The 17,372-nt window shown below is 38.9% G+C and overlaps 1 protein-coding gene across 5 annotated transcripts in view; it reads left to right on the forward strand.

Annotated features, from left to right (window-relative positions):
- Window positions 1-327: 327 nt before the first annotated feature.
- The window catches only part of tpst1 (tyrosylprotein sulfotransferase 1), a 42,207-nt gene continuing 25,162 nt past the window's right edge, over window positions 328-17,372 (forward strand). The window contains exons 1-2 of one of the 5 annotated variants that reach the window (XM_026924428.3): window positions 328-531; window positions 11,178-12,187. In XM_026924428.3, coding sequence (XP_026780229.1) covers window positions 11,358-12,187 — 830 coding nt within the window. In that variant the 5' untranslated portion in view covers window positions 328-531; window positions 11,178-11,357. Of the gene's footprint in view, window positions 532-591; window positions 1,999-4,562; window positions 8,523-11,177; window positions 12,188-17,372 lie in introns of those variants that run through there. The other 4 variants (XM_053239943.1, XM_053239942.1, XM_053239944.1 and 1 more) reach the window with 4 other exon arrangements.

Here is a 17,372-nt window from a genome sequence, read left to right on the forward strand (position 1 = left end):
CCTTCTGAAATTCAACCACAAAGGGCGGGGCCTAGCGCTGTCCTCAATACCTGAACCAATCATCTACTTGGAGACAAACACGGTCAGCGCTCTGTGACCCAATCAGATTTTTGTATCGCGCAAGCCCGACTCCTCCTGATTCGGGTTGCCTGGTTGTAAGTAAATCCTCATTTTATGAACTTTTTTGTTTAATTGGCTATCCTGGTGAGATTTTAACGCGTCTGTATAATTTATGAACAAATATGTGTTGTTAATTGTCTTTAAGTTGACGTATTTGTATGTTAAAATAGTTTTAAATGTTTGGCTGTTAATACTCTGTTAATATATCTGGAAGATCTGGCAACCCAGCCAATATGACGCGCATGCTGTGTGCTACAGTTATGGTGAGAGGCGAGAGGGTTTCAGTGTCGCGTTTTTCCTGCGCCTAGAGGAAAAGTAAACGGATGGAAAGCTCGACAGGCGGCGTTTTATGGCTCCGATCTGCTGCCTGAACATCTGACCGTGGCTCTGCAGGCACATCTTGTGCTTTAGGTGGGTTCCAGTTCATTACTCGTTCCTAGACTCGAATGGTGCGATGGGAAAGCTCCTTTCGTGTTCCCTGTGCTGGTGCGGCTGCAACTTGGGCTCCAGACCTCCAGGCTTTTCCTCCTGTTGATGTTTTTAGTTGCTTGTTTCCTGCAGATGATTGAGTGTGCATGTGCAGGAGGACTGCAGCTCCGAGCGCGTGCAGGAGCTTCACAGCAGGCTGTCAGGCAGTGTGTCTGTCGAGATGGACTGATGCACTCAGACTGCACAGAAAATCACCACTTCATCACCTTTGTTGTGATCTCTGGTCGTTGTGTAAACAGCACAAACCTTCCACAGACCATGGGGAGTAATAACACGAGTTGATTTCACTCTACCTATAAATAGATGCATGGAGCTGGCAGTATCTTCCATTTCTCTAAGTTTGCTTTCTAACTTAATGCTTTAACTGCAGTCTCCATCAGCTTTCTTGAAGCAATCAACAGAGCTGTGCATTTGTATTTGTGTGTGTGTGTGTGTTGAATCATGCTCTGGAGTCTGCTAAAAATTCTTGCTTAAAGATGTCCTCTCCATGATATCCAAGGTGCCAAGCTGATTTACACTGACATTTATAGCTTCCATATGAACATCCTGTGTTCCTGTAGCTGCTCTCAACTCATTTCAACTCTGCCATGTTTATATTCTGGCTGCAGTATGGATTTACTGGTATTATACACCTTTAATCCACTCATAACCTACTTAACCGGTCTGTTAGGCAGAATAGAGGATTTTATCTTAGTTGGAGTTGTATTTGAAAAATCAACGTGTACATTCATTTCGTTTGTGTGTTTTGTTTGTTCAGTTGTGCAATTTTGGACCGGTCTGGAGACTCGTGTATGTCCGCATACTGAATGAAAACCAGACCACAAAGGTTTTTCAAAATATTAGTTATTATTTTAGACTTGCATAGTGTACTTTATGCACTGGATCACTTTTTTTAGTCTAAAATAATAACTATATTTTGATAGTCTGAAGTAATTGATATATATTTTGATAGACCTTTGTGGTCTGGTTTTCGTTCAGTGTGTGTGAACAGCTTCTGCCTTGGATTTGGAACATTTTCTTGCTTCACGCATCTGAGGATGTATTTATCTCATTTGAGGGCAATTATCCCTCTTTCTAGAGACTCCTGCATTCAATCCTTCATTCATTCATCTTCTGTAAGCACTTTGTCATAGTCAGGGTCATGGTGGATCCAGAGCCTGGCACAGGAGCACTGAGCGCAATGCGGGAGTAGACCAGTGCATCACACGTTAACGCATACTGTACACTCACAGCTAGGTGCAAGTTATCATAGCCAATCCACCTACAGACATGTTTTATAGGAGGTGGGAGGAAACCAGAGAACCTGGAAGAAACCCACACAGTCACAGGAATATACACAGAAACTCCACACAGGCAGTAACCCGAGCTCGTGATTGAACCAGAGACATGGTAACACTATGCCGTCCGTCGTGCCACCTCCATATTCAGTCAACATTGTGTCTCGTTCTGATGCTCAAACTGTAAATCATTCAGTCAAAAAATGTGAATATCAGGACTGTCTTTGTTAAAAGAACAAATTGTTTCTAGACTTTGTATGAGTTTGGTGCTGTCCTACTGTATAAGACTGATCATTATCAGTCAGATATGACATTTATTTATGAGAAGATAATAATAAAAAATGTCAGTATTGAATTGGTATTGGCTAATTCTTAGAGCTGTAATCTCTGTACTGTATCGATAATGAAAAAGTGGGATTGGAGAATCTCTCATTTTCTCTTATTTCATTAAATCAGGTTTTTTTTTCCTCAGCCTTTTTGTCAGCTGAACCCCTTGTAAGTAAATTATTTGTCTTTAGTACCCACTGAGCCTTTACGTAGGCTAACATGAAATTCAATCATTACTTTTGTAATAAATGGTTGAACTTGGTTTGTGATCTTTTTATTATTTAAATTGTAACTTGTAAAAATATATATGTATTTAAAACTTTTAGAACTCCCAGTTGGGAAAGCTTGAATTATGTGTTTGGAGGTTTATTATTCAGGATTGTAACAGGCTTCAGTCTTCCGGTTAAATTTACTGACTGACTTGTTGAATCAGGAATTTCTTTCAGATCACAGTTGAGCAAGTACTTGATGGTAATTTCACCAAAAATCTGTGCTTTGTTATTTTAACTTGGTTACGTTTGTTTGTATAGCGCTTACAAATCTGGACTTTAAACCTGTGAGCAAACACATGCCAGTATCACGATGTCTCTGCTCCATACACAGTTGTTAAAAGTTAAGTGACTAAATGTATTTTGTCAGCTATTTGTTTCTATTTGGACCGACCACCATAGCGTGACATATTCAGCTTCATATTCAGCTTGTTTTGTCTCGATATTTGAATCCTGATCATTTCTTTCCATTAGGTCATTTTTCATTTCTCATATCTGCAAGTTCCATGAATTGCTTTATGTCTTACTTGTCCAAAGTGTTTGAGTTGTTCTGGTCATATTACTTATAAAAAAAAAAAAAGAAGCCAGATCTGACATCGAGCCAAGCCCAATAAACATATTATACAGGAATAAAACAAGAGGAGCGTGAGATTCTGACATTGTTGCCATCTGTCTTGGTGTTCCTCTTGTTCACTTTGTTATAGACAGCAACAGCTGTGTTGTTCTCAGCTTTTCATTGTTTCATTACTGGCCTTTGACAATCGCTAAGATTGTCAGTAGCAGTGTGAAGGAAGAGTGGCTGTTCCTGATAGATTGCAATAACTCTTTAATGTTTGTAAATAGCATACAGAAGTAATTTAGTTTGTTCCGAGATATCATCATGTTTACCGTACATGTTGTCCTTGATGTCGTCATATCTAAACTCCACCACTTCCCTGCCAGTCGAGCCTGCTGTCTCTATTGTATCTCAGACTACAACATCAGTCTCTAAGTACAGGCCAAAAGTAATGTTGTACATACAATGTTTTTATCTCAGTGTCTTCTGGTTGAAAGTGTCAGCATTTTCTAACTTTTTAAAATCTTAATTCCTAGTTAGGGGATTGGTTGATCATTATATATAGGTGATTTATTCTGATAAGGTCATTTTGTCCTGGCCTGGCCAGTCAATCAATATTTTCCCATTAAAGTTGGCTGTGCTGACCAGGTCACGGGGCTTCTGGAAGGCAGTGGTGATTGATATGTTTTGTTTCATGGGTTTCTAGCCCCTACGGGAACCATTAGCTCATGTTGACGGTGTTGATAAAGAGTACATGTGTATGTGGAACGTCTGTGACACTACAGATCAGTCGTTCAATTAAAGATGATGTGTGTTTTAATTATACCACACCGCTGTTGAATGCTGAAATCTCATTGATCAGTAGGTAGTAATTAATTTTTCTGTAACAGCAGCTCTGACGGTAGTTTCAGCTATAAATTCAAATCACAGGTTTATATTAATATGCTTGTTCTAATATGTTTTTATTTCTATAATAATAGCTAATTGTTATGGCTTGTGTAGCACATGTGCCACAAAATCTAATGATAAACCATATTTAACAAAGAAAACAAAGAAACAAAGAAAATTGTTGATATAGTAAATATATAGTAATAAATATATTTTATGGAAGATTACAGAAAATTGCTATAAAATTATGGGATCTCCGATGTCAGAGCTTTGTAATAGTGTTCTGCAACAAGAAGGTTTTCAGGACAGAGGACTTTGTGCTTTATCATTATGATAATTATGTGTGTTGTTTTTTTTTTTTTAAATAATTGACTTCAAAGAGAGGCGGTGAGGAAAAGACTGTTTACAGCTGCTATAACATAAGCGATAACAGAAACTAACTTGTTTTGTGGACACTAAATTTAACTGTAAACAGATAAAAAGTATGATGTGTCATTTTTTAATGAATAAAAATATAATTACTGGCACAATGCTGTGGTACTTCAGTACACACTATTTGGGTAACTAATCTTTGAGGATGTGCTGAATATAATGAATATAGTAGGGACATTATTGGCATGATATACTACAATAATTAATGTCAATAAATGTGTCATGACTGGAGAAATAGCATCTCTGACATTATGCATCTAACCAAAGTTTAGTCATATGGCGTCATGCTGAATTGCTTATGGTTTTTGACATTGTAGCATTATGGAATGCCTCGACTGTAATCAAACAAAGATGCTAGCCTTTCTCTGAGCAACAATGGACGATTTTAGCCAACATCTGGAATAAATTTTAATGAAGCTGATCCTGAACATGCTGTTGCATTTTAAATAATTCCAGTATTTCAGATTTAGTATTTAACAGAACAGCAGGACGTCACAGAGCTGTCGTTACCAGCGTAGAGGGATCTCTCGTTACAGCGCTGTATGTCTGAACATCACATGCACTATGCAACAATCCCATTGAATGGGTAAAAGCAACCATTAAGACAGATCATAACCTGTTTCTCAGGACCAGCCATAACGTACAGCCCCCCTCCGAAAGTATCAGAACGACAAGGCCAATTCTGTTGTTTTTGCTATACACTGAAGATTTGAGATGAGACGATGAATATGAGACGACAGATCAGAATTTCAGCTTTAATTTTCTTATATTAACATCTACATATGTTAAACAACTTAGAACATGGCAAACCACCAAATATTTAGGTGAGCAAAAGTATATTTGGTTGCTTGTCCCTTGCTGGCAATATCTGCATCAAGCCTGCGACCAACTAACATCAGCAAACTGTTGCATTCTTCATAGGTCTGCATAAAACCTTCCATGTTTCCCCCCTGATGAAGTCCTTTGTTGTGTTGGTAGTGTGTTTTGCATCATTGTCTTGCTGCATGATGAAGTTCCTCCCAATTAGATTGGATGCATTTCTCTGTAAATTGGCAGACAGAATGTTTGTGTAGGCTTCTGAAATTATTCTGCTGCTCCCATCATGAGATACATCATCAATAAAGATTAGGGAGACGGTTCCTGAAGCAGCCATGCAAGCCCAAGCCATGATACTACCTCCATTGTGCTTGTTGTGCATGTTTTGGATCATGAGCAGACCTTTTCTTTCTCCACACTTTGGCCTTTCCATCACTTTGGGGGAGGTTAATCTTGGTTCCAGAACTTTTCAGTGTATAGCAAAAACAAAAGAACTGGCCTTGCTGTTCCAATACTTTCAGAGGTGACTGTATAAAAAGGAGCATAATACATAGTGATAAGAAGCAATGTGTAACACTTCTGATGTATTTATAGTTGTGCTTGGGCTGAAGGTTAAGGATAAAATGTGGCTAAACCCACAGTTTGTAATGGTTTGCTTTTGTTGATAAAACTAAAATGGTCTGTACAAAGCCTGGATACCATTAACCAGGGGTATGATTCAAGAGAATGGTAGCAGCAGAAGCGTTGATTTATTTTGTGGTGTGTGTGTGGTTGTGTGTGTGTTTGTGTGGAGGGGGGTGTCAGAGCTTAGAATTTCTCTGAGGTTATAGCTCAGGATATAACTCAACGGTTGCATTGTCTTAATAATTTTCCTTCTTACCATTAATGTTTCTCTCTCATTTTTCAAAGTGGCAGTGAGAATAATATTTAGGAGTTGGCAGCCATGCCATTGCCACACAGTGGTATAAGTAAAGAATGAAACGCAAAACATGGTGTGCTGTTATAGAAACATAATCCAACACGAGGTGGTGGCACCCCAAAGTGGAGTATATTCGTGTACAACATGCCCTGAAGTGTTTATTGCTCTTATACCACAGCAATTTGCCAACCATTACAATTTTTAATTTATTAATAATGAATAACTTGTCATGCTTTTTAAAAATGTATGGTTGCGGGACATGTTTAATGTTGTGGAATATTAACAAGTTTGTTCCAAGTTAGTTCCATGGGACAAGTTAGTTCCTGTTATCACGTTATAACAGCTATAAACAGTCGTTCTCTCACAAACCTTTCTTTTTTCCTCACTCATGAAGTTAATAAGAAAATTGTAAAAATTTGCTATGCGGATTGTTGCTCTACAGAGAAATCAGAAGTCCTGAAGACTTTCCCTTTGACGTCTACTTACAGAAAACTTCTTCACCATATCAGCAATGTGTTTTTTCTTTGTAAAATAACAAATGTTTATTATTAGATTTAGATTATGAATTAGCTGTTACTATAGAAACAACAATGTATTAGAAGATTATAACAATATAAATTACAGCTGGAATTACTGTCAGAGTTGCTCTTATAGAAAATTCATCAACACCTTCTGACCAATCATATTCAAGAATCTTGAAGTCTTTTCTCTGCTGCTTACAATAAGGCCTTCAAAGATGTGGTCAGTGTGTTACAGTAGAATATACGAGGGTTACAAGTCTTATTGAGAAACTGCAAGAATGAGAAGAGGACCACCTCAAAGAATCTGCATTTCCCAGAAATTAGTCATGGATAACTACTTGACTGGCCTCCTGATTGGCCTTCAAATCCAGAAATTATTCACAGGAGGCATAGTAGTTGTGCTCTTGGTCTCTCTACTTTAGAGCTGAGTCTCATTTCCCCTTTCTCCTCTCCCATTTTTGTAAAACAGACCAGAAGTCCCCTTCACGTGTTGCCTATCAAGTCGGCCCGAAGCACTCGTTATTAAGTGTTGATGTGGTCTGGTTGCCGCACAGGTCCATGGAGAATTACCAAACAGATCAATGGCAAATCCAATGGAGGATATCCGTAACAGAAGTGAAGAAGCGCTGTTAATTTAATACCAACACTTTCTTGATTTCAGTTTCACCAAGATGAAATGTGAGAGCAAACATTGCTTGACCACAGTAGTAAATCAGTTACAAGGCCTCCTGGGTTAGTTCGTCTCAGATAGAATTGAATCTACATAAGGATATGGACTTGGTCTGAGTAGACCTATATGTTTGATTGTGGGTCAGTGTTTGAAGTTGATTTCATTTGAATGTCCCTGAAGTGGAACTCTTCAAAAAACACCTTCTTTATTTTTGCTTCATGGTTATTCATTAGACTTATTTTGGAAATCGTTTGTTCTGTATCTTCTTACCTCTGCTTGGATTTAGCATTAATTTGTACCAATGCGTTGTTTGAGAATGGGCTTTTCAGTTAATGCGTCATCACTTCAGCCAAGGACCTGCTGTTTCTGATCCAACGTTATTTATACAATCATGATTTTGGAATGCAGGGTCTGTTTTTTCCTTCCAGCACGAATATCCGCTGGCTAAGAAATCTCTCAACTTCATGGTCTCTCTCCATCAATCCCAGGCTTTCTCATCTCATCTACTAGGTCCATGAATGGCTTTATGTCTCACCTGTCCGAAGTGTCTGATGTGCTCTGGTGATGTTATTTAGTGGGAAAAAGCCGGATCTGACACCAAGCCAAACCCAATAAACACCTTCAAAAGGAATAAAACAAAAGGAGCATGAGATTCTGACATTGTTGCTATCTTTCTTTGTGTTCCTCTTGCTCACTTTGGAAGGACAACAGCAGCTGTTTTTTTCTCAGCTTTTTCATTTTTTCATTACTGGCCTTTGACAATCGCTAAGATGTCAGTAACAGTGTGAAGAGTGGCTGTTCCTGATAGATTGCACTAACTCTTAATGTCTGTAAAATCACAAACAAAAGTAAGTTAGTTGTTGTTCCAGCATATCATCATGTTTAGTGTACATATTGTCCTTGATGTCCTCATATCTGAACTCCACCATTTCCTTGGCTTTTATTGATGCCAGTCAAGCCTGCGATCTCTTTTGTTTCTCAAACATCAGTGTCAGTCTGTAAGTACTGACCAAAGTGGCGAATGTTGAACAAAGGTGATGATAGGTGTGAGTGTGTGACTGAAGATTTTTAATAATCTCTCAAAAAACTGGAACAAATGGCTTAATTACTAATTAGGGATTTCTTTGGCAATTATATATAGATGAGCTGTCTTTTTCTTCAGCAGCTTTGGATAGGAGTTTCTCCCATCTAGGGTTGTGTGCTACACAGTTTTACGCTGCCACGATATCCTGTGACAGGTACTTCAATTATATTATATTATCTTATATTATATTATGTTACATTATATTACATTATATTATATTACATTATATTATATTACATTATATTATATTATATTATATTACATTATATTATATTATATTAACAGACTTGCCAACCTTTATACATTTTGCATAGGAGCACTGCAATTTAATGTTGGAGTGTGAGTTATCAGTAAAAACTACACCCAAAGGGCAGTCTTTTTCTCCCCAACTAAATGGGAGATAAGTCGATCAGCGTGTGAATCTGGAATGATTTGAACTGGGATTTAGACTCTCCGATATTAACTGACCACGCCTGGAAGCCCTGTCCCCTACCCCCAATCTCACATGCTCTTGACTGAACTCAATTTGCAGATCACCCTGAGGGGAAAAAAAAAAATCAAATGGGTTATTTTGACCCTTTACAGAACACAAGAGTTAACATTTAAATCACTGCTGCTATTATCCCACTTCAAAAGCCATTATCACCCTTTTCGTATAAAAAGTATAAGCCTAGAGATGCATTCTTTTCAGATCAGCCTGTCAGCCTCTAATAGTGATACATAGTAAGTTTTAGCAGCGAGGCTGGAGTCTTTCCAAGTATTACACAGTCAACTCCAGAATGCTTGGCACCTTTCATGAAAATGAGCAGCACATGTCCTGAGTCATATTTTTGAGCTTAAACATATGGAGACACTGTAGGAGTTTACTTTAACACAATATTTTTTGAAACAGAAGTTTTTTTAAGTAGGGAAGTTTATCTGCAAAACACTGGTTTCAATATGACCAACACCTCTACGATTAAAATGTGGTGAAGACTCCCCTGCAGAGAATTGCAGCACAGAGCCTTTTCCTGTAACATCCAGTAACACCCATATGTTATCATATTTTATAATGAGTACTTTTTCCTTGGATGCAAATCTGCCAATGGCGTGATCCCATCTGACCATGACACATGATTCCAGCTCCTTCGCTTATCGAAGTTCAGTTGCTGTTTTGCGGTTTGTTTTCAGAAAGGGTTTGTGACACTTCCGTAGACCTTGTTATGGAGGTGGCGTCTAAATTTCATCTAGTAGTTGATTTTAAAATGTGACGACCCTAAGAATCTGCTAAACCGTGCAATTCTGAAACTTTAATCTTTGGGTTCTTCTTTGCTTTCCTCTCCATCCTCCTCACTGTGCAGCACAGGAAAGTGCTCAGTCAGGTCATGTGGGATTTTCTATTCCATACTCTTGGTATGCTTGGCTTATATTGATCTGATTAAGGCGCCTAATGATAATCCATTTGCATCTGTCATTACATATGTTAGCTCTTGAACGTCCTTCTTGCTCAGCTTATTTCCACCTGAGAAGGGAGACAAGACAAAGGATGTCTTGTCTGGTGGAAGCTTCATATATTCTATTCTTATTAAAAGGGCTCTAGAAACGTGAAATGCTTTCCTTGCTGGGTGGAGTAGCAGCAATTCTTTTGACAAAGCTTTTTTTGTAGATTCTTCTGGAGCCATAAAATTCCCAATTTATTGCTGGCTGCATTACAGCAGCCAGAAGAAGTCTTGGCACGTCTTAGTATCAGACTGTATCAATTCGCTTGTTTAGAGTTAGAACATACTGGGTAAGAAATTATCAAGATTTTGAATGAATATATATTATATTATTCAGTCTGATTAATACAGTCTTTCTGGATAGCCTTCCATTTTTTTTACTGAGAAATAAAGCCACAGGGGAGTACTGATATAATGTATTTCAGAGCTAAAGATTGTGATGAAGAAGTGGGAAGACAAAGAAAAGAAATCTTATCCTCCAGTTACATCAAGTCACAGAAATCCATATTTTGCCCCAGCTGTTATAGATGATAATTTTTCTCATTGGAAAGACTAATGTATTATACTTTCAAAGGACCTCTTTAAGCAGTATTTATGACTTCCATTTCATTTGTTACCATAAACTCACTTCTTTAGATGTCCACAGGGAAGGTGTTTAAGTTAAAATCCTTTAAGTGTAGGGTTTTTTCAAGTAGAGAGCATTGTCAGTGCATGATGTTTATTTTTTAAAAGTGTAAAAAGCTTAATTCCACTCATTATCCTTTGTCAAGATAATCAAGGGATTTAAAAAAGACAAACTGTGCATGAGAAATTGGCAGTAAAAATTGGCTTATATGTTTATCTACTTTAGATTTATGGAAAATAGAGATTTCCAGCTGTTCTATATGCTGCTATATCCTTCCCGACTTCCACAAGTGTGTTTATGCATGGAGTTTACTCAGGGCAGTGTGTGGCCCTTTGGTCAAAGAAAAGCACAGGAGAAAACCTCACGACATAACCATTGAGTGCGAGCCAGCACTGTGTGGTAAATTTTTACATGTGCTGCCTATTGTGTGCAGTTTTCCACTCCGCCTTTAAATCTATGTAGCAGTCAGCAGTTGAAAGACTTTAAGCTCAAGCATCTTTCTTGCTGGCAGAGATTTTCTGAAGTGGTGCTGGAGTACAAGCAGAAACTGTGGCTTGAACGAGAGCCAAACATCAAAAACTTGATGAGATGAGTGTGTAATATCAAACTGATATCTTGATCTTGCAACTTTCTTAAATAAGCCTAAACAAATGTCAATTCTGTATCAAAGTTGGTGATGAGGCTCTGGTCTGGATTGTTGTTGCAGGCCCGATGGAGCTGGGAACTCGACGAGAGCCGCACGGAGAAGATCCTGATCTACGCCCGTCCTTCAGCAGGGAGTCCTGAAAAGCGGGTGTCAATTTCAACCCTTCCCCTCCCCTTTCTCCAACTACAACCCCACCCTGTCTGGCACAGGCCCATCCCTGGCTCCTTCTCTGGCCCCAAAATGATTGGCAAACTGAAGCAAAACTTGCTGGTGGCCTGCTTGGTCATTAGCTCTGTAACAGTGTTTTACCTGGGTCGGCATGCAATGGAGTGCCACCAGCGCGAGGAGCGAAGCCAGCCACTGCTGGGCAGCCTGCATGCTACGCTGCGCACTGGCCAGAACATTAGTGCCCCTTTCGTCTACAACAAGGACATGCCGCTCATCTTCATCGGAGGCGTGCCTCGCAGTGGCACCACACTCATGAGGGCCATGTTGGATGCGCACCCGGATGTCCGCTGCGGTGAAGAGACGCGCGTGATCCCCCGCATCCTGGCCATGAAGCAGATGTGGAGCCGCTCGGGACGTGAGAAAATGCGCCTGGACGAAGCTGGTGTCACAGATGAGGTGCTAGATTCAGCCATGCAGGCCTTCCTACTGGAGATCATTGTGAAACATGGTGAGCCAGCCACTTACCTGTGCAACAAGGACCCATTTGCCCTCAAGTCCCTTTCGTACTTGGCGAAGATCTTCCCACGCGCCAAATTTATCCTTATGATTCGTGACGGCAGAGCCTCTGTCCACTCCATGATCTCCCGCAAAGTGACCATCGCTGGCTTTGACTTAAACAGCTACCGGGACTGCCTCACAAAGTGGAACCGGGCCATAGAGACCATGTACACTCAGTGTTTGGAGGCAGCCGACAAGTGCCTGCCCATGCACTATGAGCAGCTTGTCTTGCATCCGGAGAAATGGATGCGGACGCTGCTGAAATTCCTGAACATTCCTTGGAATGAAGCTGTTCTGCATCACGAGGAGCTCATTGGGAAAGCAGGAGGTGTATCGCTCTCCAAGTAAGTGGCTGCAAGTAGGTGTGGGAGGTGGGGCTTTCTCTTCTGCAGAAGTCATATCCAGGTTTGTATAAACGGCTTTCTCTTCTGCAGAAGTCATATAAAAGGGTGTTATTAGACACTGTTTTAATTGGGTAACTAGGCTTAATTGTTTTGTTGTAATTACAGTCTAGGGCAGATTACTACAACAGAGCCCAACACCCATTTAATTCTCCTGGCCTCCAGACAGTGACTTGTCTTGTCTGGTTCATTTTAACTCACTCAGTAAAGATTCTCGGCTGCTGTTCTTTTTATTTAAACACTTGGTCTCTTTAAATAGTTCTGAATGTGTGCCTGGTGTCTTTGTCCCAATTTAGGACCGCACGTGTATCTGTCCTTTAGTTGCTAAATTGAGAAGTAAAAATGAAAGCACAGTTCTGTTTAGAAGATCCAAGATATCTGATTGTTTCCTGTTAGCGGTAAAAGAGTTAAGGGAATTAAGATGTGGTGAGTGCTAATGACTGGTGAAAGACTTTTGGGTGTGTAAGACAGGATAAATGAATGGGCTGGGTCGACACTCACGTTCCTGACACTGTTAAAACATGTTGATACAGGCCCTCAGTGGTACGTCTTTTCGCAGGCTTAAGCAGCTGTATTATACTCACATATATATATATATATATATATAGCATCTCAAGATACACTTTGTAACTAGGTGTGAAGAGGTTGCAGAGTTTTGAAGGTAATATTTTTACCAAAGTAAAAAGGCATGAGAAGCTTATCTGTTTTAATACTTGTTTAGATATTTTACGGCAGGATGTTGACAGCTTTTTCTTGTGCCCTACATTGTGGTTTTGTAGCTGCATTAAAGCTTCAGCAAACAGCCTACTGTTTTTAAGGGTTTAAAAACAAAATTTGTATTTACATTTGGAGAATATTACAATAGCCAGCTCATCTTCAAAAATCATTATTAAATACATCAACAAAAATGTCTTATCAGCGTTTTGACCTTAAGTGTGTTTGCTAATGCAACGTATAATATCTACTACTGTAACAAAAAAGTGTAAGAGTCAATCCATGTGAAATCAGTGAAGACCTTGCAACTGAAAATCTCAAATGTGCTTCATACTTTATGGAAATATCACTATTCCCAATAAATAGTGTGCAAAATATCAGGCTTGTATCTGCAGTTTATGTGTATATATACAGTGTCTGAGATATAGAGGCTTTAAATGCTCAATTGTACTGAAGACTGTCACAAATTGGATTGTGCAAAAAAAAAAATTCTCAAAACATAAGCTTATTCATAATCAGTTGGACATGTAAGGAATGTGTGGAACCTTTTCACCAGTTATTGTTATATATTGAGTTTGTAGCACATTTATTACATGTCTATTTTAGAAGTCTTACACTAGACAAAAGTTCCAGACAACTTCATTCTTCTAGCATGAGCAGTTCAAAAGTAATGACTTATGGGAATTTGTACTTTTTCTGTAGCACTCATTTTTACAGTAAAATTACAACAGGCCTCTTTTAAAGCCTCTCAATCTCAGAAACTAATGCAGATACAAGCCTGAGATTTTGCACACCATTTATTGGGAATAGTGACATTATTTCCAGAAAGTATGAAACAAATCTGAGATGGTCAGTCCAGACCGTGTTTTAAAATCTGGGAATTTGAGGTAGATTTATCTGCAAGCATACCAGGGATAAGGGTTGGGAATTTGGACTTGTTTCATTGGCAAATAGGTAGAACCAGAAGAATAGTGATTAGGACAAGTTCTCCATCATGTTGCAGTGTGATGTTTGTAGTGGCTAAGCATTTAATTGTGGATCTTGTAGAAACACCAGAGCAGATTATTTTGCTTGTAAATGGAATTACAGCTTTCCTGAATCAATTTAGGGGATTAAATTAAGACCTATGTGTAAGAAGGTTTTTGTACATGAAGGAGTTTTTATAGACAGGTGGTGGTTAGCTAGCAGCTTGCCAACTGTCCTAGAGTTGCTTTCTATTTATTTAACTAACTTGCAGAAGACAGAAACATACCATCTATTCAGCCTCCAGCTCGACTGATAATTTTCAGTCCACCAAAGTTGTACTTACATAATTTGCTTCATGACCCAAGCAAGCATAACCAGTCCCAAAGGTCAATCAAGAGAAAATTTCCTATTTCTTGGCAGTACAGATAATAATGGCAGCCCAGAGCAGAGCTGACCTAAAGGCCACTGTTGGCCAACTCTTGTTACAAGGTCTACCAATAAAGTATTGGCGACAAATCTGTGAACGTTTGTAAGCTAATTCCAGAGCTCATTAAAGAATCAAAACTACAAAGGGTCATGCTACATAGCAACCCTTCAGTCCCTCCAGATCCTCTGCAGAAACTTGGCTTCTGGCTGGATGTCATCTGTAGAAAGGAATACAGAATGTTTTTGATAAAAAGCATGCAGGCAGAAAAGGCTGTGCAGTTCTCTGTTTTCTCTCAGGCCACTGCTCAAGAATTCAGTTTCCCGTTTTTTTTCCTGAGGCACTTAGTCCTCCCTTTCATCTCGCTCACTGTCAGAGTCAGGTAATTTAGCAGTATGGCTAAAGTAATTGCTCTGTGAAACACATTCTAAAATTGATCTTGCTTGTGTTTATCTCATATACTGTAAATTTTCTTTCTCATTTTACTCTGGGTGGCCCGGTGAAACCTCTTCTGAAATGGACACTGGAGCAGGCATAATTCCAGCAGAGTGCTTTAAACTTCCCATATTGGCATGCTAATGGCCCATGTTATAGTTATCTGTGTAGTTGTTCTTTCTCAGAGCTTCTGGAAAGGGGCAGGAAATAACACAGAGGCTAAAAGAATAGTTGTGTGCTTTCCATACTGTTTGTCTTTTGTATCAATGCCAGTAGCATATTCCAAGAAGGAATATTCAAGTTCCTGGAAGTGATTTTCCATATTTGATGAAAAATGATGTTACTTTTTATTAGTCGCTTAATGGTGGAATCGATTACCTTGCACAACAAAATTGGTGCATGAATGAATTTCACTGGCAGTTTCCAAATAAAGTTTGCAATAATTTTATGTAAATGGACAGAATTAGGGGAAAGTTGCCAAGTAACATTTCAACCTGTGTGATTGTCCTTCCTAATAAGCCGAAGAAGCCAAAGAAGTAGACGTGAGCAGCTGAGAACTGTAACAGGGAGCATTACACACGCTTTGTTACTTTTTCGGATATTATTTGGGTGGCATAGTTTGGCCTCGATGTGAGTTCCTGATCTTTGTATCTTGTGCTAGTTGTACAGATTAGGGTAGTATGCTTTAATGAGAACTTTACTCCTTGAATTTCATGTTTCTGCCTGGGTAAACAGTGGCTTCTCTGCAGTGTTGTAACATCCTCTGGAGGAAATTGCAAAAGGACACCATATGCAAGCAATTCACACTACCCTTCATCAACTTCCAAGGACTTTCCACGTTATTTTAATTGCTATATATTTATAATTGTTTTATCTTATAACAGCAGAAACACTACCTGTGTTTACATGCAACCTAATTATACATTAACAGCACAACTCGACTACATGAAACATGTTCATGTATCCACCTCATGCCAGAACAGAATAAACTGGTAGAGGTAAATCTGAATTGTTTATCAGTCTATAAATAAGAAAACATACACAGGAAAAGGGAAAAACTTTAATAAAACATATATTTCTTTTAGTTTAGTTCCTTTTAATGTTCCTTTTAATTTAAACTGGGCAGTTTGTAGAGAAATTAGAAGACAGAAGATGAGTAAAGGCAATATATCAGCTTTACCAATGTGTTCATTTTCTGTTATTTTTAAAATGTCTGCCAATTATCAAATATTGAGCAACTTTACTACGGTCACAAACTCACTGTCCATTCAAGAATGACATTTGGATGATGTTTTGGAAATAATTTAAAATTCACTAAAACACAAGCAGCACAACTATACTGATCACTCTGACTGGACTGTCTCCTGTTTGTCTATTACAAGTACTGATCTAATAAAATAAAAAGCCAAAGCTTTTATTCAAAGCTCTCGCTTCTCTCTTTATCTGTGCCTTTTTCAGTTTACCTGCTCTTGTTGAATGTTTGTCCTGGTTTGCTCTGTACTACACCAGCTATTCATGTGAATCCAGCAAAACACTAATGTTGACTATGAATACAACCAGGTGCATATATGTTTTCATTTTCCCTTTGTCCAAAGGCAGAGTTTCCGTGCTTTAATGCTTGAAGACTCGGTAAAATTAGCAAGGGCCTTTAGTTTCTAAGGGTTTCTGCTTCTGAATGGAAGCTTTGGTGGTCTACTAAAAGCCATTGTAGGCACCCAAAACAGTGCTGTACTTGTTCATTCCCAGACAGTCCCTCAGCTCCACACTCTAAACCTGTCCTGTAGGTGTGCTAATTTAGGGATATTTAGAAAAAGGGACTGTGGATAGAGCTGAATGGATGAGGAGGGCTTTCTGAGTTCTCTGGATACCAGATGGTGTCCCAGTCTTTGACCATATGCATGTTGTTCTTCAACACATTGATTCCAATCAAATATTAATAAAAAGGGACCTAATGTAGTGTCCCAAGCCACAAACTTGCCCTGGACACATGACATGACCAAACTGATGTCAATAGTGCTGCTGGAAAAAAAAAAAAAAAAGAAACATGAGGAGTGGTGTTTTACTGAATACAATGCTGCCAGTGATTGACAGGAAACAAGGAATAGCAGCACTTGCATTTTGTGTAGGAGCTCTGCTTTTTGCCATCGGCGTTCACTGCATTGAATTATCACTCAAAAATACACAAAAAGCACAGTCCCCCTTCCCCTCCCAAAAAAAAAAAAAACATAGATGAGCCAATCAAAATGAATCTGGTATGATCGACAGTTGTGTAGCTGCTTTGACATGTTAACTTACACCCTCTGGAAGCTCTTCCATTCCTTCCCATCTCGGATTAGTCATCTTCGACTCAACTTTTCCACATGAAAGATGCACTAACACAGTGCCTTTGCTTTCTGTCAAGATAAATGGAGAATGGTTTGAGTTCACAAATGTGAAATAAAATGTATACTACTACTATATTTATTAGGGATGCTCTGAATTTCAGCCACTGAAAATTTTCATTCGAAAGTAGTCATAAACGTTCATTCTTTGGAGAAAAAGTGTTGAGAGTGACACAGCAGTGAAAATGTCAGCCCTATGGAACCATGT

Source organism: Pangasianodon hypophthalmus, chromosome 14 (genome assembly GCF_027358585.1).
Source record: "Pangasianodon hypophthalmus isolate fPanHyp1 chromosome 14, fPanHyp1.pri, whole genome shotgun sequence".
Lineage (NCBI taxonomy): Eukaryota > Metazoa > Chordata > Actinopteri > Siluriformes > Pangasiidae > Pangasianodon > Pangasianodon hypophthalmus.